The sequence below is a fragment of the Schistocerca piceifrons genome, chromosome 3 (genome assembly GCF_021461385.2).
Source record: "Schistocerca piceifrons isolate TAMUIC-IGC-003096 chromosome 3, iqSchPice1.1, whole genome shotgun sequence".
Taxonomy (NCBI): Eukaryota; Metazoa; Arthropoda; class Insecta; order Orthoptera; family Acrididae; genus Schistocerca; species Schistocerca piceifrons.
This window is the reverse complement of record NC_060140.1, coordinates 889948035-889971686: the sequence shown is the minus strand read 5'-3', so window position 1 is coordinate 889971686 and position 23652 is coordinate 889948035. Positions and strand designations below refer to the sequence as shown.

Genomic DNA, 23652 nt, shown 5'->3' with positions numbered 1-23652 from the left:
AATTTGAACAGCCTGAACATACTGCGACCTGTTAGGGAGTGGCAAAAATATATACTACTTGACTTTCGGGAAACAACTTGTAAGCTTCAACTAACACGAAAAAACAGTAACAATTTAATCACCTGAAGTGGAAACAAGGAAGTTGCACAAACTTCCAACTGGGCTGAAGAAATGCTCAAAATGACAAAAAGCTGTGATGCTACTGGTCACACCGTAAGTACTTTTGGTCATTTACAAAAGGGATAAATTACACTGGAGAATGCTTTAAAAAAAAAAAACTCAAAACAGGGTCGCACTAAATAGGCAATGCTGACATTAGCAATGCTCTGAACAGACTGAACTAGGTTGTGCTAACATTGCAAAGCTGAAGGTCTTCTCCCTACCTCCTCCTCCCCCCCCCCCCCACCCCCACCCCACCCAAACTCCTTACTCACCATCACTTAATCTGAACAGAGTTCAGTGCTCTCACTGGGAGAGTACATTTGTCTGCTGGGTCGGAACTCATAGCTGGAACGTTGCCCTTTGCAAGCAGTGCTCTAACTAACCGAGCTACCCAGACACAATTCACACCCTCATCACAAAGTTTCATGTGTTCTATTATCTCTTTCTTGCTTTCATAACTTCACAGAAGCTCTCCTGCATACCTTGCTGAACTAGCACTCCTGGAAAATAGGGTACTGTGAAGAAATAGCTAGGCCACAGCATAGGGACTTGTTTCCAGAATGAAAAGGTGTGTTAGCAGAAGTGAAGCTGTGAGGGCAGGTCGTGAGTCTTACCTGGATAGCTCAATCAGTATGAATACTGCCAGTGAAAGATAAGGTCCTGGGTTTGTGTGCCAGTTCAGCAAACAGTGCAGATTCCATTCAAGAATGCAAGATTTACCCTGAAAACAATCCACCTGGATGTGCCTAAGCCATTCCTCCCCAATAGCCTCCTTCCAGGAGTGCTAGTCCAGAAATGTACACACAAGAGCTTCCGTGAAGTTTGGAAAGTAGGGCGGTGATGCTGGCACATGAAAAGCCTTGAGATCAGGTGTCATGTCTAGGTATCAGACGTTAAGGGCATTCCCCTTGAAAGGCAAGGTTTCCCATCCAGAGTCCCTGTCTGTCAGACAGTTTTAATCTGCAGGCAAGTTACTAAACAGCACACACTCCACTGCAGAGTGAAAGATTCATTCCGGAGGACATTTGTCACTTACAACAGACAGATGACACATGAGCAACAGAAAAGAACTAGGCTTTCAAAGGCCACAGCAAGGAGATGGTAGATATATGAGCGTCATCCAGCAAGTAAATAATGTTGGTGCATACAGTCTGCTCACCTGCCCTGCAGCAGCCGCTTGTTGATTTCTGGTTTTCAGTGTGATGTAGACAGTTGCCCCATGTGGTTGTGAGTTGGATCTTCCCACATGGTAAGTGCAGAGATAGCTGTGACAATGGCTGTGCTGACTGTAAATCCCGCCGACTGTGACAGTCAGGGTGTTATTCATTTTCTGCAGGTAGAAAATGTTAGACCCTATGACATTCCTTGCAGACTTGTTACCATTTATGGTGAGGGTGTAACAAATGTAGTCTATGGAGTGGTGTGGTCCTGTCTTCACAGCAGCAACACAATTTCGAACAAACTGCATCAACTCAAAAACTGATGGCTTCAGTAGTATAGGACAGTGAAGGAGTCCCACTCATCGATTTCATGTCGTACAACACAACAATCAATAGTGATGCATACTGTGCTACCCTTTAACATCTTCATCCGACTATCCAGAACTGGCAAAGAGGCAAGCTCTTGCTTCAAACTGTTCTGTTTCATGACAATGCGTGACTGCATACTGTCCTGAAGATACTAGCCTTTCTTTGTGAGGAGTTCTAGTGGGACATCTTCAAGCATCCTCCCTACAGCCCAGATGCGGCACCATCGAACTTTTGCCTGTTTCCAAAGATGAAGGAGCATCTTGCTGGTAAATGCTTCACAAATGATGATCATCTGAAAGATGCTGCCATGAACTGGTTGAATAGCCAAGCAGCCACATGGTATGAAGAGAGTATACACAAACCGGTGCCGAGGTACAAGAAGTTATTGTCAAAGGCAACTGTGGAAAACTAGGCAAATTATATGCCAAAATGCGTATGTTCAGTTTCTGTGTTATTATTATGGTGAAATGTTCTTTACTTTCTGGATGGCCCTTGTACTATAGTAAACTCTGTGAGTTATCTTTTTGAAAATATTTACAAAAACACAATAATGATAAATTCTGCCAACCAAAGGGACTTAAGATTCTTTGTGTAATGAGCATATAAAAAAACGTAGTAAACTTTCAAATCTGTTAAACAATTGACATTAAGATTGTTATTTGTTGTTCTTGTAGTCTTCAGTCCAGAGACAGGTTTGATGCAGCTCTCCATGCTACTCTATCCTGTGCAAGCTGCTTCATTTCCCAGTACCTATTGCAACCTTCATCCTTCTGAATCTGCTTAGTGTATTCATCTCTTGGTCTCCCTCTACGATTTTTGCCCTCCACGGTGCCCTCCAATGCTAAATTTGTGATCCCTTGATGCCTCAGAACATGTCCTACCAACCGATCCCTTCTTCTGGTCAAATTGTATCCTCTCTGCTTCGACCATCATCAGTTATTTTGCTCCCCAAATAGCAAAACTCATTTACTACTTCAAGCGTCTCATTTCCTAATCTAATTCCCTCGGCACCACCTGATTTAATCAGACTAAATTCAATTATTCTCGTTTTGCTTTTGTTGATGTTCATCGTATATCCTTCTTTCAAGCTGCACTTCCAGGTCCCTTGCATCAGCGAACCTCAAAATTTTTATCTTCTCCATGGATTTTAACTCCTACTCCAAATTTTTCTTTTGTATCTTTTACTGCTTGCTCAATATACAGACTGAATAACATCGGGGATAGGCTACAACCCTGTCTCCCTCCCTTCCCAACCAATGCTTCCCTTTCGTCTTCCTCAACTCTTATAGCTGCCATCTGGTTTCTGTACAAATTGTAAATAGCCTTTCGTTCTGTGTGTTTGACACCTGCCACCTTCAGAATTTGGAAGATGGTTCAAATGGCTCTGAGCACTATGCGACTTAACTTCTGAGATCATCAATCACCTAGAACTTAGAACTAATTAAACCTAACTAACCCTCCACGGTGCCCTCCAATGCTAAATTTGTGATCCCTTGATGCCTCAGAACATGTCCTACCAACCGATCCCTTCTTCTGGTCAAATTGTATCCTCTCTGCTTCGACCATCATCAGTTATTTTGCTCCCCAAATAGCAAAACTCATTTACTACTTCAAGCGTCTCATTTCCTAATCTAATTCCCTCGGCACCACCTGATTTAATCAGACTAAATTCAATTATTCTCGTTTTGCTTTTGTTGATGTTCATCGTATATCCTTCTTTCAAGCTGCACTTCCAGGTCCCTTGCATCAGCGAACCTCAAAATTTTTATCTTCTCGATGGATTTTAACTCCTACTCCAAATTTTTCTTTTGTATCTTTTACTGCTTGCTCAATATACAGACTGAATAACATCGGGGATAGGCTACAACCCTGTCTCCCTCCCTTCCCAACCAATGCTTCCCTTTCGTCTTCCTCAACTCTTATAGCTGCCATCTGGTTTCTGTACAAATTGTAAATAGCCTTTCGTTCTGTGTGTTTGACACCTGCCACCTTCAGAATTTGGAAGATGGTTCAAATGGCTCTGAGCACTATGCGACTTAACTTCTGAGATCATCAATCACCTAGAACTTAGAACTAATTAAACCTAACTAACCTAAGGACATCACACACATCCATGCCGGAGGCAGGATTCGAACCTGCGAACGTAGCGGTCGCTCGGCTCCAGACTGTAGCGCCTAGAACCACACGGCCACTCCAGTCAACACTGTCAAAAGCTTTCTCTAAGTCTACAAATGCTAGAAACATAGGTTTGCCTTTCCTTAATCTATCTTCTAAGATAAGAAGTAGGGTAGACTTCACAAAATGTATTATGATCAAATCAAGCAAGACTCACATCCTTATGCTATGAGCTGTGAAGATTCTATTTGAATTTATTTGTGCAGCATAGGTGGCAGACAGTGTTCCTTATTTATAACTACAGAGTGTTGCTAATTATCAAGTTTAGACAGATGAGTAATACCATTACATTTAAGAGATGGTACACTTTAACTGCAATTTGATTAACTGAACGATAGTTGCTGCACAGCAACTAGAGATCTTTTCCTGTCACTTTTCCCATTACACTTCCAGCAGGGAGGAGGAGGGGGGGGGGTGAAGGGGAGGGGGGGGGGAGGGCAGGAGGAGTTGAAAGTCGATTTCTGCAGGGACTGCTTCAACTTCAGAAAGGGATCTCTCAAACAGAATTTTCACAAAATAATCATTCTAAAGAAAGCAGTTTTTGGAAGTGCCTGGCTCTTATTACTGACAGTGCAAAATTACATTTTTTAAGGTATTCTGAAAAGGTGGAGGACAAAAGGAATATTAACAGTCTAATTTTTGGTGTTGATTAGATTGAAGAGACTGAGTGAACTGCTAATTGGCCTCCCAGAAGTTCAGTAGCTCAGTGGATTAAAGATGTCTCAAATGGTATAAACCACAGTTTAACAGGGGAGAGTTTACCTCTCCAAAAACTATTTCCCCCCCCCCCCCCCCACTACTATACATTCAGTTTTGCAAGTGTCGATAAAGATCCAGTGCAGCAACATTACTTTTTATATTTTATCACAGCATACTTCACTGAATTCTCTTTTATATTCATATATTATAGCATTGTCATGTAAACTGCTTATCACTGTTACTTATTTATAACAAATAGTGCACTCAACAAACACACAACTTTTTGCCTCATTTTAAGTCATGTTCGTATACTTTTAGAATACATGAAAGGGAAACGATTACTGCTATATGTGGGGAAAATATGAGGAGGAGGAGGAGGAGGAGGAGGAGGAGGAGGAGGAGGAGGAGGAGGAGATTAGTGTTTAATATCTCATAGAAAATGACGTCATTAGAGATGGAGCACAAGCTCAGACTAGGAAAGGATGGGGGTAGGAAATCAGTTGTGCCCTTTTAAAGGGACTATCCTGGCATTAGCCTGAAACAATTTAGGGAAATCATGGAAACCTAAATCAGGATGACCAGATGCGGGATTTAACCCCCATCCTCCCAAATGTGAGTCCAATCCCGAATGCAAGTCTAGTGTGCTAACCACCACACCAAGTCACTCGGTTGGGAAAATATGAGTATGTATTTAAGATCTTTTGGGAACTGGCTTAATCTCAGTTTCATATGATTGCTATATTATATTCAGAATATCTATAAAATAGTTAAGATAAAAAATTGGTCTTGTCTACTTTTCCTCTCTTACTACTTACCATCGCAAACCTTCCTCTTATTACTCTACAAAGACATGTTTTGTACTACAGACAGCCACTTCTGTACATTTCTGTGTACACATGCCCCAAGATCCAATAAATGAAGCTACTCTTCATATATTTACAGCACAATCTGTATTTTCTGTTAAATATTATTGAATGCATGTGTCTCTCTAGTACTTCTGTCCAATTTTGTATTTTCTCTTTCCTTTATCCACTAGATATCCTGATGGCACCCTTAAAATTATTTTTTACTTATTTCTCTAAACCTATTCACCACAAAAATACCTCTATATTTCATATGATTGTTCAAACTGTGGTGAAGAGCTTTCCTCTATCATATATTCTTCAGGCAGCTTCTGGCACACATTTATGTACCATATGAACAATATAGTGACAAAAATACAAGTTCATCTAGTTCTGATGGTGTCTCCAATAGAGTACAACAGATCTGCTGCATATAACAACCTGTCTTATCTGAAATGTATAATGCAAAGCCTTTTTCCAGAGACTGAAATATGCCATTGTCAAACCCCTCTATAAGAATGGTGATAGGGGAGATTTCAATAACTGCTGACCTGTTTCACTGCTGACATCGTTTTCCAGAATTTTTGAGAAGATGCTGAATTCTAGAATAGTATATCACCCAAGCAACAGTAATATCCTTCGTAAATCACGATTTGGATTTCAGTATACTTGTTCTACTGAGAATGCAAATTACCTGTTCACTCACCAAATTTTACAAGCATTAAATAATAGAACAGTGCAGAATTGTATTTTCTGCAACCTGACTGTGCGAATCACAATATTCTCGTATATTAATTGAAATTTTGAGGGACTGAGGGTATAGCCAACCAGCAGATAATTTCATATCTAACCGAAGGAAAGCAAAAGGTTGTTTAGTAACTCAACCAATATAGTCCAGGGACATTATTCTTCTGGGAATGAATCATGTATGGGGTTCCCCAAGCTCAATCTTAGATACACTATTGTTCCTCGTATTTGTAAATGATCTTCTGGCTTCTAAACAACAAGCAGAATTAGTTCTTTTGCAGACAATACCAGTATTGTAATCAATCCAAACATATGTACAAAAACAGAAGAAATGGTAAATAATGTTCTTAAAAGTATTGTTGACTGGTTTCCTGTGAATGGCCTCACTTTCCATTTTAAAAAGTCACAGCATAGTCAGTTCTGCACACCTACGAGTACTGCAGCAATGACAAGTGTAACACATGGTGCAGAATAATAAATACGGTGGAAACTTCAATATTCTTGTGTGTTCATATTGATGAGGATTTAAACTGGAAATCACACATTTCAGAACTCCTCAAACAGCTTATTCCAGCCACATTTGCACTTAAGATCATTTCATATCTTGGTGAGGGACTAATTATTAAGTTGCCACATTTTGCATATTTTCATTCAGTAATGTGATACGGAATAATCTTCTGGGGTAAATCATCTTTAAGAAAGGAAATCTTCATTGCTCAAAAAATGTGCTGTAAAAGTAATATATGGTGCACACTCATATTCATCTTGTAGATATCTTTTTAAAAAGTTGAGTGTTCTGACTATTGCTTCACAGTATATTCATCTCCTCATGGAGTTTATTGTAAATAACCTCCTGCAGTTCAAAAGGAACAATGATGTACATAACTACAATACCAATAGGAAAGCTAGACTCATTACTCCACATTAACATTGTTTTTAGCACAAAAAGGTGTGCACAATGCTACAACAAAAACTTCTGATAACTTACAAGAAAAAAAAACTAAAAAAGTTTCTCCTGGACAACACCTTCCATTCTGTAGAAGAATTCCTGTGACTGCAATGTGGAAAGGAATTACTGACTCACATATATATATATAAAGTTGTGATGTGTATGTAAAACCAATCGTGCCAAATCATTACGATTTATCAGGCAAATGATGCAAGGAATGTGAAACTAACTAACTAACTAACATCCATATCTACATGCATACTCTGCAAGTCACCGTAAGATACCCAGGGGAGGGTACCTTGTACTACTACTACTACTACTACTACTACTACTCCTGCTATTACTACTACTAGTCATTCCCTTTCTGTTCCAGTAGTAACTGGAGCTCGGGAAAACAACTGTCTATGTGCTTCCATACAAGCCCTAATTTCTCTTATCTTGTCTTTGTAGTCCTTACGCGAAACATGTGATGGCAGCAGTAGGATGATTCTGCAGTCAGCTGCAAATTCCACTTCTCTAATTTTTCTCAATAGTGTTTTATGAAAAGAATTTTTTATTTGCCCCAGGGGATTCTCATTTGAGCTAATTAAGCATATTCCTGACATTCACTTGCTGATCAAACCTAACACTAATAAATTTAGCAGTGGTCATGCTTCAATGTCTTCTTTTAATCTGACTTGGTGGGGATCCAAAACTCCTGGGCAGTACTCAAGAATGGGTCACATTAGTGTTCTATGTATGGTCTCCTTTAGTGACGAGCTACATTGTTCTAAAATCCTCCCAGTAAACCAAAGCCATCCATTTGCCTTCCCTACTATTGACCTTTCATGCTAATTTTACTTCACATTACTTTGCAACATTAGACCTTGATATTTAATCGATGTCACTGTGTCAAGTAACACGCTGGTAATACTGTATTTTAACAGCACACCATTGTTCTTCCCAATCATCCGCATTAACTAACATTTTTTACATTTATACAAGATGCCACTCATCACACCAAACACAAATTCTAAGTCATCCTGCAGTCACTGGACAGAGAAAAATTCCCATAGACTACCAAATCATCAGCAAATAGTCACAGACTGCTGCTCACCCTATACAGCAAATCATTTATGTATATAGAGAACAAAAGCAATCCTATCATACTTCCCTCAGGCCCTCCTGATGATATCCTTGTCTATGGCAAACACTAAGTCTAGGAAAGGACTGCACTAAACATATTGTGACAGTTGTGCATTCTGTAGTGATATTTTAGCAAACCAGTTGATTTCTGTATGTACTATGATTGTATGGCATTATTAGGGTCTTTTTTGATGAACAAATCTCTATATTTTTATTTCTGTTGTCATCCCACTGAGGTGAGTCAAAAAATTCGCAACAATTACCTGATTATTTCTGGTTGCATTTTTATTCCCGCAAGTTCTGTCAACTGTATAAAATCACTTTCATAGGATACTGAAGTATGTCCACTTAAATTGCTCATCTTTATGTTATATCTGAAAAAATAAGAAAATGCAAATATTTTATGTAACAGTAAATAAATATACATATGCTTAAAACCTAAGATAGTAAACAGTCTCTCTGTTTATAAAGTTACTGGAACACTGGATGCAATGACAAAATAAGGGCTAAAATACAACACTGAAACAGGAAGCTGAATCGAAGTGTTTGAAATGCGGTCTTGTCGAAGGATGTTGAAAATTCAGTTGACTGATGAAGTGTGGATTTTTCTGTAGAATTGTTGATTAAAGGAACAGTCGAAAAAAACTGACTAAAAGGAAAGATGGGGCAGTGGGATGTGTGCTGTGACACCAGGAAACAAGTTCCTTTGGCACTAGAGGCAGCTGTATTTAGACAGTTCCAAGTGATTACATATTTCACACCACACATTTTACACAGGAAAAAATTGACCAATATGTAGCAAACAGATCTGTAAATGAGCATCAAACCAGATGCCATATATGCTATACCTGGACAGAAAGAATGAAGTTAAGACCCAAATTGCTATGTTTTAACAAGGAGTCCAGCTACATAATAAACTTTCAAAAGAGAGAAAAAAAAGCTTTAAAGAACTAGGAAAATTTAAAACATGTCAGATGAAAAGGAATGCTCGATATTAGTTGTCGGCTTTGGCTGGTGAAACATGCAGCAAGCACTGTAAACAGCATGGTGACTATAACACCGTGTAAGTGGTGATTATTTCACACAGCCTAATCTAAAGATCAGTCTGTCACCACAAGCACGTTTTTTACTTTCACATTTGTAGGCTTTGCCAACTCATAACTAAACTGTCACATTCCGACCTAACCTAGAGCTCAGGCTAAGCTACAGATCAGTCAATCATTATAAACAGTTTTTTTTTCCACATTTGTTGGCTTCGACAATTAACAACCAAATTGCCAAAACACACATCAAAATGGTGACATCACACCAGCCATTAACATAATGTTATTGGTCAAAGTGAATGACCAGTATAGAATATTCCTTGACCCAACATATCTTAAAGCATATTTACTAAAAAATAGTTTTTAGTTAGTTAAAGAGTTCCTGCTTGACCACTGTATTTCAAAAGAATTTTTGTTAATTAGTGCTTCAAGTGACACTTTGCTAGTCCATGACAGCTGTAAATTACATAGTTCTCCTGTGGCAAAGAAATGTGTCAAATTTAAGTAAATCTTTTATTCATTAATGTAATAAAGTGGACTAATATTTCAGGTGTTTTAATATGATGACGCTTCTCCCAAAGCAATCAAAGAACCCACAGTTGTGGCCAGAAAAAAGTGGTTTCACCTGGTCACAACAAATGGTGACAATGATCGCCATTTAACCAGCTCATAATTCACACCAGCTGTCTGCCTGTTGTACACTTCTTTTTTCTAAATTTTTTGTTCCTCCGCTTCTAGTCAGTTTTATTTGTGTGTGTACTATATTTCAACATGTCTGGCCACAGGAAGTGTCTGTAAACCAATCTTGCACACTTTCAGGAACAGCAGATAGAATGCCTGCTGCTCACTGTTGGACAACTGATGTCCTTACTACAGAAATAAGCACCAACACTGCCAGTAGCTGCTCCAAAATTTTGATCATACCACAATCAGGAAAAGGGGACTACAGGGCACAATTAGAGGCACACTTCACTGCCCACTGTCCATCGGACAGCACAAAAATTGCAACTTTGGGCTCTGATATTGTCTAATTATCAGCACGAGTTGTTCCACAGGCACACTACCCAACATTCAAATGCTGACATGTTGTCTTGGTTACCGATTTGTACCTACACACAGCATTTGACTCGTCAGAGGAATCATGTTTTCAAATCGATTCTCAGCACACTGAATGTCTTCAAAATTTTTCTCTCAACTTTTGGCGTGCTGCCACAGCAACTGCTTCTGACACAGCTCTAAGTTGTTGTTCTGACACAGCTCTAAATTGTTTTGCAATGTGTGTGTCAGGAGTATCCATGGAGTTGGACAGGATCTCTCCCATCCAGTTGCACAACGCTATTTTTTGCATTTTCACGCACTCAGTCAGATGTTTTACTGTTGCCTACAGAAAACAACAACACAGGCTGTGATTCCTCAATACCTACAGCGAGAAGTTCTGTCTTTATTGCATTACGGACATTTGGGCATAGTTGACAAAAAGCAACTCATCTGCTGTCATTGTATGTGGCAGGGCGCAGATGCTCAAATTGAGCAGGTGACTGCTCATTGCAAACTTGTGCAGAAAATCAGTCAGTTCAGCCACAACACTTTTTTGAGTGGCCACATCCATCCGGACTGTGACAGTGCATTCACATTGATTTTGTGAGTCCATTCTGGAACATTCAGTACTTGCAGTAAGTTTCCTTTCATTGTTCCCGTAACATCCACCATTACTGCAAACCAAGCACCGTATTCTCTTTATCTTCTATTTTTTGTCCTGGAGGTTTCCCTTGGGTCATTGTCTCTGACAGTTGTCCACAATTCATGTCAGCTAATTCCGACAGTTATGTGCCAACAATGGCACGCACCATGTGATTACTGCACGTTTTCACCCACAGTGAAATAGAGAAGCTGAATAGTTCGTTCAAACACTGAAAAGACACATCGTAAAACTCTGTTCCTCCTACACACGGCAACAGGAACTGGAATTTCTTTGTCTTCCTGCTGCTCCTTGTCACGGGAATGGAAGTAGCTGGCACAATTGTTACATGGTCGTAGACGCTGTACCTTGTTACATCTCTTGTGGCAACCACAGAAATAATTCATTCCGCCAGGTTGGAAAAAGTTTCAGCTGCAGGATGAAGTCTTTGGCAATAAACAGCATTGTGAGCACAGGGTTCTTACCAACGTGATCGGACACTTATGTCGTCCACTGTTTGGCTGGATTTCTGTGGTGCCACCACAACCAGCTGCATACAAGTATGCTCATGAACATGCTGCAGAATAATCATAGCGTGTAGACCCACCAAGAAGATTAGTGAATGCTTAAGATCGGCGAAAGATGCACGACACCCTCTAGCTACTCCTGGTGTCTCTAAGATTCCGTGTAGTTGTGGGAAGGTTTACATTGGAACCACAAAAAGAAGTATCAATACTCGCCTAACTGAACATAAAAGGAACTGTCGACTGGGACACATGGACAAATCGGCTGTAGCAGAACATGTTTTTGAAACGGGTGACCATGAAATAAAATTTAGTGAGACGAGCGTGCTAGCTAAGACATCGCATTATTATACACGTATGTATAGAGAGGCTGTAGAGATTTTTAAACACCACAATAATTTTAACAGGAAAGAAGAAGGCTTAAAGCTAGATAAGATATGGCGATCGACTCTGCACCAAAGATGTGACAATCAATTACCTTCGATCGAGAGTAATGACGCCAGCCAGAGATAGTTTTACTGTTGACAACACGTGACGAGTGGTGGCGCCCTCTACGCGCTCTATATAAACAGGACCTCCACGGCCTAGCAGCCAGTCGTAGACTCACCTCAGATGATGTTGCCCACAGCTGGCAACGAAACGTCAGGGAGAAGTATTTCTACTATTGGACCACGGCCTCTTAGCCCGGAAGTTTTAATTACTGATACTGCATAATGTTTGTTCTCAGACCCAGCACTTCACTGGGGTGCTCATCCACAGTCACAGCCATTTCATCGCCAGTCATGGCCGGCAGTATCCACAACAGTGCTCACTGAGATGGAAACACCGCCAACGCCAATATCACTGGTGCCAGTTCCTGCACAGCTGCCCGAACCAATGTCTGTGTATGAGCCATGTCCAGGTCATTATGCTGCTCCAGAGGATCCTTTTGCCTTGCAGTCCTCCACAACATCTATGTCTCTGGATGTGAGTGTGCACCCTGCATATGGTATATGGTTTTTTGACTGATGTTCCTGAAAGCTCTCACAGTTGATACTGGGGTGTGGGCAGGGAGGCACCGTTAGACATAGTTTCCCTCCCAGCTTCATCATCTGTGCCCGCATCCAGATCTCCCCCTGCTATAGTCATGTTCATCCACCATACATGACGATGGTGCAGAGATTTGGGGGAGATGAATGAGGTACTGTCCAGAGATTGTGAGGGCTCACTGAAATCCACAGTGGGATATGGGAGGCACTCAAGAAAATAATGCCTCCCTCTCAGTCACAGCAGCAACCTCACACTGAGCTCAGCCTAGTTCGAGACCAACTTCAGCTGTCAATAACATCAAGAAGGTCAGTGTTTGTGAAATTTCAGATAGACATACACTTTTGTCAAGGCTGAACATCGTACTTCAAGATAACAGTTTGTTAATCTGTGACACTGCTAGCTCACAAGAGCTGTAAACTATCCAGTAGCTTTGTGGCAAAGAAGTGTGTCAAAGTTAAGTAAATCTTTTATTCATTAATGTAATAAAAGTGAATTAATATTTCACATGTTCTAGTATGACAAGCCTTCTCCCTGAACAATCACAGAACCCATGGCTGTGACTGGACAAAAGTGATTTCACCTGTCACAACAATATAGATATATTGCAGATTGCAAAAACAACCGAAGTCACATTGATCTTATTTTAAAAAAGTATGAAAAGCAATACAGAATGAGGTGAAACTTAAACAGACGATTAAGCAAGACTCAATAAGTTTACTGTTAATGTCCAACATCAATCTGGTATGCTATTTGTACAATAAAAGATTTTTTTGCGGTGGATTTAGGCTGTTTTTGTCATCAATGCAAATTGCTTAAAAAATTTCAAGAAATACAGAAACAAATTAACTACATTCATTTAGAAAGCAATACACTGCTCCTGTGTTTTTTGCAGGCATGCACAAAGACATGTTTGATTGGTTCTGCAGATTAATGCTGTTTACAGATGGAAAAACATACAACAAAACAAAATAGTATTCCATGTTTACAGTACAGCAGGCCTACCTAAATTTCCTGCACATCTGCAACTGGCCAAGTTAATATTTCATTCCAGAAGGATGACATTTTCACTATGGGTAATAAATTGTACATAATTTTTAATGTCTTCCAGTTTCTTCACTCCTATAGGTACTTTCACAATTGAATCACTTTTCATCTGACAATTGTGGTTTCTTCCTATTATCAAATTTCAAGTGAAACTATTGATCTGAAGCCAATGCTTCCACAACTCCTAGCATGAAGATTTACAATAGTAATGATGAAATTTTGAAATATTTAGTGGTACCTTGCCAGCCCCTGGAATACCTCATCTTGATGAATCAATAGAAAAGCAAGTCTTCTTCTAGATTAATGGCTATCACTTCTTGAAGTCTACTATTTAATTTCCATCCACCAAGTGTGCAAAGAAATTACAATTTGCAGTTACTATACACTCCTGAATAGCATACATTCTCTTTTCTCTCTTGAGAACTCTCTTCATTACCCCAAATACATTATTGCCTGGCAGGAATGAAAGACCGTGGATAAGTTAAAGATGATATATTATTTCAAACCAGTGAAACTCCACAAGAGCTGACTGCAGGTGGATCATTGTGTTGGGTTTGCTCTGTTGCAGACAGTTTTCTCAAAACAGAAGAAACTTTTTCACATCTGGTGCTACATACTCAGTGATGTAGCTTAATAAAAAAGAACAAACTTCGCTGGGTCCTTTCTTTGCATTCTCTTTGTGATGGGGATAAAATAACAGATGATTTCGTTTGTAGATTATGTATACAAAATTCAGCACACAGTCAACCGGCACAAATAGGTCTGTTCTTGCATAGCGACACGAGGGAAGTTGAACATTTTGCCTGTAGTTGAAACGAAGCAGTAGCTGCAGGATCAGTCTCTGATTGTCTTTTCCCGCTTTTTACAGCATCATAAAACTTCTTAAATCTTTGGATATGGACATTCTTTTCTGCTACAGCTTCTCACTTTGTGACCTTATTGAGTGTGTTTGACTTTATCCTTAATGTCAGCCCTTTTCAGGTGCAGTAAGTGTTTCCTTTGGCCTTCCGAAAGCAAATAAGTTTTCATGAAAAAATTTTATTATAGTACTTGTATTTCACTGTCGAGTTAGGATGCTCGGCAATAAGAAGTTGGTGAATTTTTTTCACAGTTATCTCACAGTCTAGGTAGTGCATAGTGTGGCAGCCATAATGACTTTCCTTGACGGGGAATGATATACTGTGATCTTCAATTTCGACAATTTCCTCTGATGGCACAGCATTAGATTTCCCCCTTTCATCTTTCGGTGTCTGCCCACTACACATCAGTTTATGAAATTTTTCACTCTCTCATCAGTTACTGCATAAATAATTAGGAAAGTTTCAACATACCTCAAACTGATTGCCTTCAACCAGAGCAAAGTAACTAAAAGATTCTTCACGCCTGCAACCCTTCTCATTTCTTGGGTGGTGTCATTTTCCCGCACTGGCTATGATCTGTCATTGCATGAAAAGGTCCTGGTCGTTCTTGCAATTCAAATTCAGGAAAATGTGTTAAAGCAAGAGTTCTGCCATGTTGTTATTGTTGTGGTCTTCAGTCCTGAGACTGGTTTGATGCAGCTCTCCATGCTATTCTATCCTGTGCAAGCTTCTTCATCTCCTAGTACCTACTGCAGCCTATATCCTTCTGAATCTATTTAGTGTATTCATCTCTTGGTATCCCTCTACGATTTTTACCCTCCAGTACTAAATTGGTGATCCCTTGATGCCTCAGAACATGTCCTACCAACCGATCCCTTCTTCTAGTCAAGTTGTACCACAAACTCCTCTTCTCCCCAATTCCATTCAATACCTCCTCATTAGTTATGTGATCTACCCATCTAATCTTCAACATTCTTCTGTAGTACCACATTTCGAAAGCTTCTATTCTCTTCTGGTCTAAACTATTTATCGTCCATGTTTCACTTCCATACATGGCTACACTCCATACAAATACTTTCAGAAATGACTTCCTGACACTTAAATCTATGCTCGATGTTAACAAATTTCTCTTCTTCAGAAACGCTTTCCTTGCCATTGCCAGCCTACATTTTATATCCTCTCTACTTCGACCATCATCAGTTATTTTGCTCCCCAAATAGCAAAACTCCTTTACTACTTTAAGTGTCTCATTTCCTAATCTAATTCCCTCAGCATCACCTGATTTAATTCGACTACATTCCATTATCCTCGTTTTGCTTTTGTTGATGTTCATCTTATATCCTCCTTTCAAGACACTGTCCATTCCATTCAACTGCTCTTCCAAGTCCTTTGCTGTCTCTGACAGAATTACAATGTCATCGGCGAACCTCAAAGTTTTTATTTCTTCTCCATGGATTTTAATACCTACTCTGTATTTTTCTTTTGTTTCCTTCACTGCTAGCTCAATATACAGATTGAATAGCATCGGGGAGAGGCTACAACCCTGTCTCACTCCCTTCCCAACCACTGCTTCCCTTTCATGCCCCTCGACTCATATAACTGCCAACTGGTTTCTGTACAAATTGTAAATAGCCTTTTGCTCCCTGTATTTTACCCCTGCCACCTTCAGAATTTGAAAGAGAGTATTCCAGTCAACATTGTCAAAAGCTTTCTCTAAGTCTACAAATGCTAGAAACGTAGGTTTGCCTTTCCTTAATCTTTCTTCTAAGATAAGTCGTAAGGTCAGTATTGCCTCACGTGTTCCAGTGTTTCTACGGAATCCAAACTGATCTTCCCCGAGGTTGGCTTCTACTAGTTTTTCCATTCGTCTGTAAAGAATTCGTGTTAGTATTTTGCAGCTGTGACTTATTAAGCTGATAGTTCGGTAATTTTCACATCTGTCAACACCTACTTTCTTTGGGATTAGAATTATGTTCTTCTTGAAGTCTGAGGGAATTTCACCTGTCTCTTACATCTTGCTCACCAGATGGTAGAGTTTTGTCAGGACTGGCTCTCCTAAGGCTGTCAGTAGGTCTAATGGAATGTTATCTACTCCCGGGGCCTTGTTTCAACTGAGGTCTTTCAGTGCTCTGTCAAACTCTTCACACAGTATCGTATCTCCCATTTCATCTTCATCTACCTCCTCTTCCATTTCCATAATATTATCCTCAAGAACATCACACCTGTATAGACACTCTATATACTCCTTCCACCTTCTGCTTTCCCTTTTTTGCTTAGAACTGGGTTTCCATCTGAGCTCTTGATATTCATGCAAGTGGTTCTCTTTTCTCCAAAGGTGTCTCTAATTTTCCTGTAAGCAGTATCTATTTTACCCCTCGTGAGATAAGTCTCTAAATCCTTACATTTGTCCTCTAGCCATCCCTGCTTAGCCATTTTGCACTTCCTTTCGATCTCATTTTTGAGACGTTTGTATTCCTTTTTGCCTGCTTCACTTACTGCATTTTTGAATTTTCTCCTTTCATCAATTAAATTCAGTATCTCTTCTGTTACCCAAGGCTTTCTACTAGCCCTTGTCTTTTTACCTACTTGATCCTCTGCTGCCTTCACTACTTCATCCCTCAGAGCTACCCATTCTTCTTCTTCTACTGCATTTCTTTCCCCCATTCCTGTCAATTGTTCCCTTATGCTCTCCCTGAAACTCTCTACAACCTCTGGTTCTTTCAGTTTATCCAGGTACCATCTCCTTAAATTCCCACCTTTTTGCAGTTTCTTCAGTTTTAATCTACAGTTCATAACCAATAGATTGTGGTCAGAGTCCACATCTGCCCCTGGAAATGTCTTACAATTTAAAATCTGGTTCCTAAATCTCTGTCTTACCATTATATAATCTATCTGAAACCTTTTGGTATCTCCAGGGTTCTTCCATGTATACAACCTTCTTTCATGATTCTTGAACCAAGTGTTAGCTATGATTAAGTTATGCTCTGTCCAAAATTCTACCAGGCAGCTTCCTCTTGCATTTCTTAGCCCCAATCCATATTCACCTACCACATTTCCTTCTCTTTCTTTTCCTACTGTCGAATTCCAGTCACCCATGACTATTAAATTTTCGTCTCCCTTCACTACCTGAATAATTTCTTTTATCTCATCATACATTTCATCTATTTCTTCTTCATCTGCAGAGCTAGTTGGCATATAAACTTGTACTACTGTAGTAGGCTTGGGCTTCGTGTCCATCTTGGCCACAATAATGCGTTCACTATGCTGTTTGTAGTAGCTTACCCGCACTCCTATTTTTTTATTCATTATTAAACCTACTCCTGCATTACCCCTATTTGATTTTGTATTTATAAGCCTGTATCCACCTGACCAAAAGTCTTGTTCCTCCTGCTACCGAACTTCACTAATTCCCACTATATCTAACTTTAACCTATCCATTTCCCTTTTTAAATTTTCTAACCTACCTGCCCGATTAAGGGATCTGGCATTCCATGCTCTGATCCGTAGAACGCCAGTTTTCTTTCTCCTGGTAGTGACGTCCTCTTGAGTAGTCCCCGCCCGGAGATCAGAAGGGGGAACTATTTTACCTCCGGAATATTTTACCCAAGAGGACGCCATCATCATTTAATCATACAGTAAAGCTGCATGCCCTCAGGAAAAATTACGGCTGTAGTTTCCCCTTGCTTTCAGCCGTTTGCAGTACCAGCACAGCAAGGCCGTTTTGGTTAGTGTTACAAGGCCAGGTCAGTCAATCATCCAGACTGTTGCTCCTGCAACTACTGAAAAGCCCGCTGCCCCTCTTCAGGAACCACAGGTTTGTCTGGCCTCTCAACAGATCCCCCCCCCCCTAATTGTGGTTGTACATACGGTACGGCTATCTGCATCGTTGAGGCATGCAAGCCTCCCCACTAATGGCAAGGTCCATGGTTCATGGGGGGGGGGGGGGGGGGGTGCTGCCATATCCTGTAATAAGAGGCTGTTTTAGTAACAAGCAAACAATGAGCTCACTAAGCAAGCATAATTGATCTCTTCTTGCATTCTTAGTCTAGCATTCATCAATCAAATAAAGTTCTGTTGCTGTGTTGAAGATATTCTGGTGTAAATGTTATTCCTGTAGCTTGCACAGTAGACTCTCATGGCCTGATTCTCATACACAGACGCAAAACTGGTGATCCCGATGTGATAAGCTACCTGCACATTCTTAACACAAGTAAAAAACACAATGGATGGAAGCCCAGGGACTGTGAACCTGACCATGCACAGACTAGCCATGAGGCTACTGCTGTTCTGGGTGCACAACCCAGCATTGTTGTTTGCCCAGGTAGAGAAAAATTAGTTCTATTCTAGTGTGACAGCAGGTACTTCTAAATTTGCATCGGTGGTGAGCCAATTGGAACAGCAGTACACCGAAGTAGTTCAGGACATCATTGGAATGTATATGACTGTTTGAACTGATCCACTATGTTACCACATCTGAAGAGGAGTGCATTAGACAGGTACTGACTAATGGCCCAAGAGGATATTAGAGACCGAAGACCATCACAGTACCTGTGCCATCTTCGAAGCAAAATTGACACAGGTACCGTATCCAATCAGCTGTTTTGTGTACGACCTGGAGCAGTCACCTGCCCCTCTATCATGGTGATTATTGCAATGCAGTCAGAGATATCGCTACACTCTGTGGCAGAAATGGTCCACAAAGTACTGGATAGCATGTCACTTGTGTCCATTACAGCATCAATTGTGTAGTGTGCAACTACAACCACCATGGTAGCATGCATTGAGTATGAGGCATTAGCAGCGAAAGTCGATCACCTGACCCAACAGTTTAGCTACCTGGTAGCATGCTGCAGCATCGTGGAGATCGTAGCCAACAAAGGTATAGAAGATGCTCTTCAACCAGGGGCACGTCTCGCTTTCCTGCGCTGACACCTGATGTGTCGAAGGTTGTCTGCTGGTACCATCAGCATTTTGAGGAGCATGCAACACTGCTACATGTACCCAAACGCCAGTGGCAATCGATTGTAAGCACTTTGTCAGACTGCCAGCCAACGTCACAGCGCCTACTCATCAGCGATCAATGCACCGGCCATAAGTACCTGATAGATATTGGCTCTGATTTATGCATCTACTTGAGAACACTGCTATATCAGTGCTGACCACATACAACATTCTGCTTGGCGGCCACAAATAACTTGCTTATCTCCACAAATGGCCTGCGCAGAATAGAGCTGGATTTTGGCCTCCGCTGTGCCTTCCCATGGAAATTTCACTGTGGCAGACATGGGTGAAAGAATTATACGTGCGGATTTATTGCCATACTGTAATCATTTGCCAGATGTGTGAAATGCCTGCCTTGTAGACTAGACCATCAGACTGACGGGCACAGGCTTCCGGCACCAGACACCCATGCAACCTGCACAACTGTTAACCACTACAGATGATGAATATGCCATCCTACTGAAAGACTTTAAGAGTGTTAACAAAGACCCCAGGCATACCGAAGATTTCTGACACAACACTGTGCATCACATCAAGATGAATGAAGGGCCACCAAACTGCTGCCGACCTCAAAGATTAGCGTTGGATCGGTTGAAGATAATGAAAGCTGAGTCCAATAACATTATCAAAGAGGACATTATGCATCCATCTGATAGCCCCTGGTCTTCGTCCCTGCACCTTCTTCCTAAGAAGTGTGCTATATGGCAGCCTTGCACAAACTACAGTGCTCTGAGTGCCCACAATTCCTGACAGATACCCACTACCTCTGATCTGCAACTACAGAAATGTGTTGAGCAGCACTTGTGCCTACAGTGCACTAGGCCTACACACAGATTCTGGTGGCAGACAATGACATCCAGAAGACCATGATTATTATGCCATTTGCCTTATTTGAGAGCAAGATCATGACTTTTGGCCTCTGGAATGTGGCGCAGATGTGGCAGAGGTTCGTCAATTCAGTGCTGCGTGTTCCATCATTTTGCTTTGCATACCTAAATGACATCTTAGTGTTCTCCGCTTCATCAGAAGAATACTGCCAACATCTTGTCCAGGTTTTCCAATGACTGAGTGGAAATGAAATCATGCTGAAAGTGGCAAAATGCATCTTGGGACAACCGCAGATAAACTTTCTAGGGCTCCACATTACCCCCTCCGGCTTGCTACCATTGACAGACAAGGTTGAACCTACCTGCTAGCTGCCCTACCTGGCCACCTACAAAGAATTAAAGCACTATTTAGGCATGCTGAACTTTTATCGGCAGTATCTACTGCATGCAGCTAATACAAGAGCTGCTGACAGCTGCAATGGTGGGCCCAAAGGATAAAGGTAACTTAGCAATTACCTGGACAAACGATATGTTCACAGTGTCTGAGAAGTCTAAACAAGCAACAGCAGATGTGGGATTGTCGGCACATCCTGAGCCAAATACACTGTTGGCTGTGGTAGTAGACGCGAGTCAGACAGAAATAGACAGTGTTCTTCAACAATGTATCAAAGAGGCCTAGCAGCCACTAGCTTTCTTTTCTAAAACACCGACTGTCTCACAGAAGAAATGGAGAATGTGTGATAGGGAATTACTGCTGATGTACGAAGCCATGAAGAACTTCTGCCCTCATATCGAAGCTCGTGCCTTCACAATATTTACTGACCACATGCTGCTGTCATTTGCCTTCTAGCAAAATAACCTGAGCTGCTCGCCGAGACAACAGAATCAGCTGCTGTATGTAGCCCAATTCACCATGGACATCCAGCACATCTCAGGTATGAAGAACATTGAAGCAGACAGTTTCTCTTATGTTGGAAGCATTTCTACAATGGACTATACAGCACTTGTCGAAGCATAGAAATCAGATCATGAGCTTCAAGACCTGTTACAAGACATGCAGTCATCATCACAACTACAACTCAGACATTCCTAGTAGTGGCGAACAACTGTATTCTGATGTGCTCCCAGCCAAGCCACATCCATATCCGAACTAACGGCAGCAAGTGTTCAAATCCCTGCACAATCAGAGCCACCCAGGTACAAGGTCTACGCTCCACCTAGTTACAGCTCACTCCATATGGCTAGGGGAAAAGACAATGCACCGAAGATAGCAGGCATATTCATGCACCAGTAAGTAATTTCCCCAATGTTATAGTGCGGTTTACACACATCCCATCAATGTCATTGGGCCATATGATCGAATGGATGAACAGATAAAGTTTCCATGTCTCAATTTTGTGGCTAGATCTATTTAACAAACACTGACACCACTGAATGAAAGATCTTCCTTATGCAAAATATTCTATATTGTTTATACCATCAGAAGTTGCGGCTGATTATGATCGCATACACACTGCAGAATGTTTACTACAAGGTTTTTTTTCACACCTCCAAAGGAATCACTGTACATGATGTGATCTCAGGACAGAAAATTAACATACAATGTTCTTACATTCTGTACAGGACAGGTGCAGTGATGCCACACTATTCCAATGCATAAAGCCGATGAAATGAATCGTTCAAATTATGTTGGCTATTTACAGAATGACTTTTAAAAATTATTGCAACAAATACACCTAAGTATGTATAAACTTGTACTAAACAACTCACCCAACACTTCCAAATAATCTGAAGAAGATGCAGGTCATTCCTGTTTCCAAAAAGGACTGCATGGCACCTTTGGATAGCTACAGGCATGATTCACACATTTCAATCTGCTGTAGAACAATAGCTCACATTTTATGCTCATGCATGATGACCATTTTGCAGGCTTGCCAGTTTAAATAACATTTTTAATTTTCCACGCATTTATAGATATTGCTCATGGTGTAGTCTACATACACAGAAATTCCACAGAATATCGAGTAACAACTATTTATTTTCTTAATTACATGAAAACTACCCCTTAATAATGCATAAACAGGACTGTCACAAACATTAAAGAAAAGAATAAATGGGGAAACGTAGCTCAGCACTTTGGCTAGTCTCTTCACTCACTGTCTGTAGCTCGTGTACCCAAAGAGCCACCTCGCCCCCTACCCCCTTCTGCAGTAGAGCAGATCTCCAAGAGTAGGAATTCATGCTGTACTCATTGACCAGCCCTAGTGTAAGTCAACAGGCTCTTCGGCTTCTCTTAGGGCATCATTTGTTGTGTAGAAGGTGGTGCTCCTGCTGGCTGCGTGGTACACATCAGGTGGGGTCGCAACTGCCTGTGTAGGAATCACTCACTCTTGGAGTTGTGTGGGCATTCCAACGGTGAGCGCATTTTCTGATTTAACCTTCTCCCGTGACATTGTCAGAGGTCGATCATTTGGTCATTGTATGCTATTTGGACCATATGTTCATAGCATTTTAATATTCTGTAAAGTACAGAGTACAGTGGTAGTCACAGCATGTGTAGCGGCTTCTGCCCACATTACACAGAACCATGTCACAATTTTTTTATGTAAGAGCCTGGCAACATGATGCTCTCTGTAGCTTGACCTGTTGTATCATGTATGGCAGTTCATGTTCCATAGATGCTGGCTGTGATGGTTGGTTGGTTTGGGGTATAAAGGGACCAAACTACAGGGTCATCAGTCCCTTTTTCCTGATGCAAGCAAGGCCCAAGGTACAAAAATACCCAACACTACACCTAGAAAGAAAACGAATGGAACAAACAAAAAATGGAGAAAACATACACCGCAAGGAAAAGTAGAAGAAGGTATTAAAACCATAGAGCAGATGGTCTGGGCTGGCTGATCACAATAATAAAAGAGGATGAGCCAGCCACTCTGCAACCCATTAAAATGTCCACCCCAAAAAGACAAGGCGAGATGAACACATGTAGGGAAAAGACGACCACCAAGACAAATAAATGCAAACAAAGTGAGACAGAGTTAAAATGGAGGGAGGGTGGTGGCCTCAGAGAAGGCTAAATGCCTACCTTTAGATGGTATAATAAAAAAAAAAACCTCACGAATAAAACATAAAACTAAATCTGCTGTTGAGGCACTGTCACCCAACACCAAAGGTAGGGTGCTGGGAATGTTAAAAGTCCACCACAGAGCGGCTAAAAGATGGCAGCCCAGCAAGATGTGTACAACACTCATATGTGAGCGACAGCAACCCCAAGGTGGGTCCTCACGACTGAGGAGGTAGCCACGTGTTAGCCACGTATGGTCAATGCGGAGCCAGCAGAGAACCACAGAGTCCCTGCGAGAGGCCCGCATGGAGGTCTTCCGCACATTCATAATCGCCTTAATGGCACGCAGTTTGT

At 41.0% G+C, this 23652-nt stretch overlaps 1 protein-coding gene across 3 annotated transcripts in view; it reads right to left on the bottom strand.

The window, feature by feature from the left end:
* Positions 1–23652, bottom strand: part of LOC124789305 — a 52634-nt gene that overhangs the window by 16829 nt on the left and 12153 nt on the right. For 2 of the 3 annotated variants that reach the window (XR_007016108.1, XR_007016109.1), the window contains exon 2: positions 8492–8602. Coding sequence is in view for 1 of the 3 variants with exons in the window: in XM_047256616.1 (XP_047112572.1) it covers positions 8492–8602; positions 22005–22066 (173 nt within the window). In the remaining 2 variants the exon portion in view is untranslated. Of the gene's footprint in view, positions 1–8491; positions 8603–22004; positions 22101–23652 lie in introns of those variants that run through there. The other variant, XM_047256616.1, reaches the window with a different exon arrangement.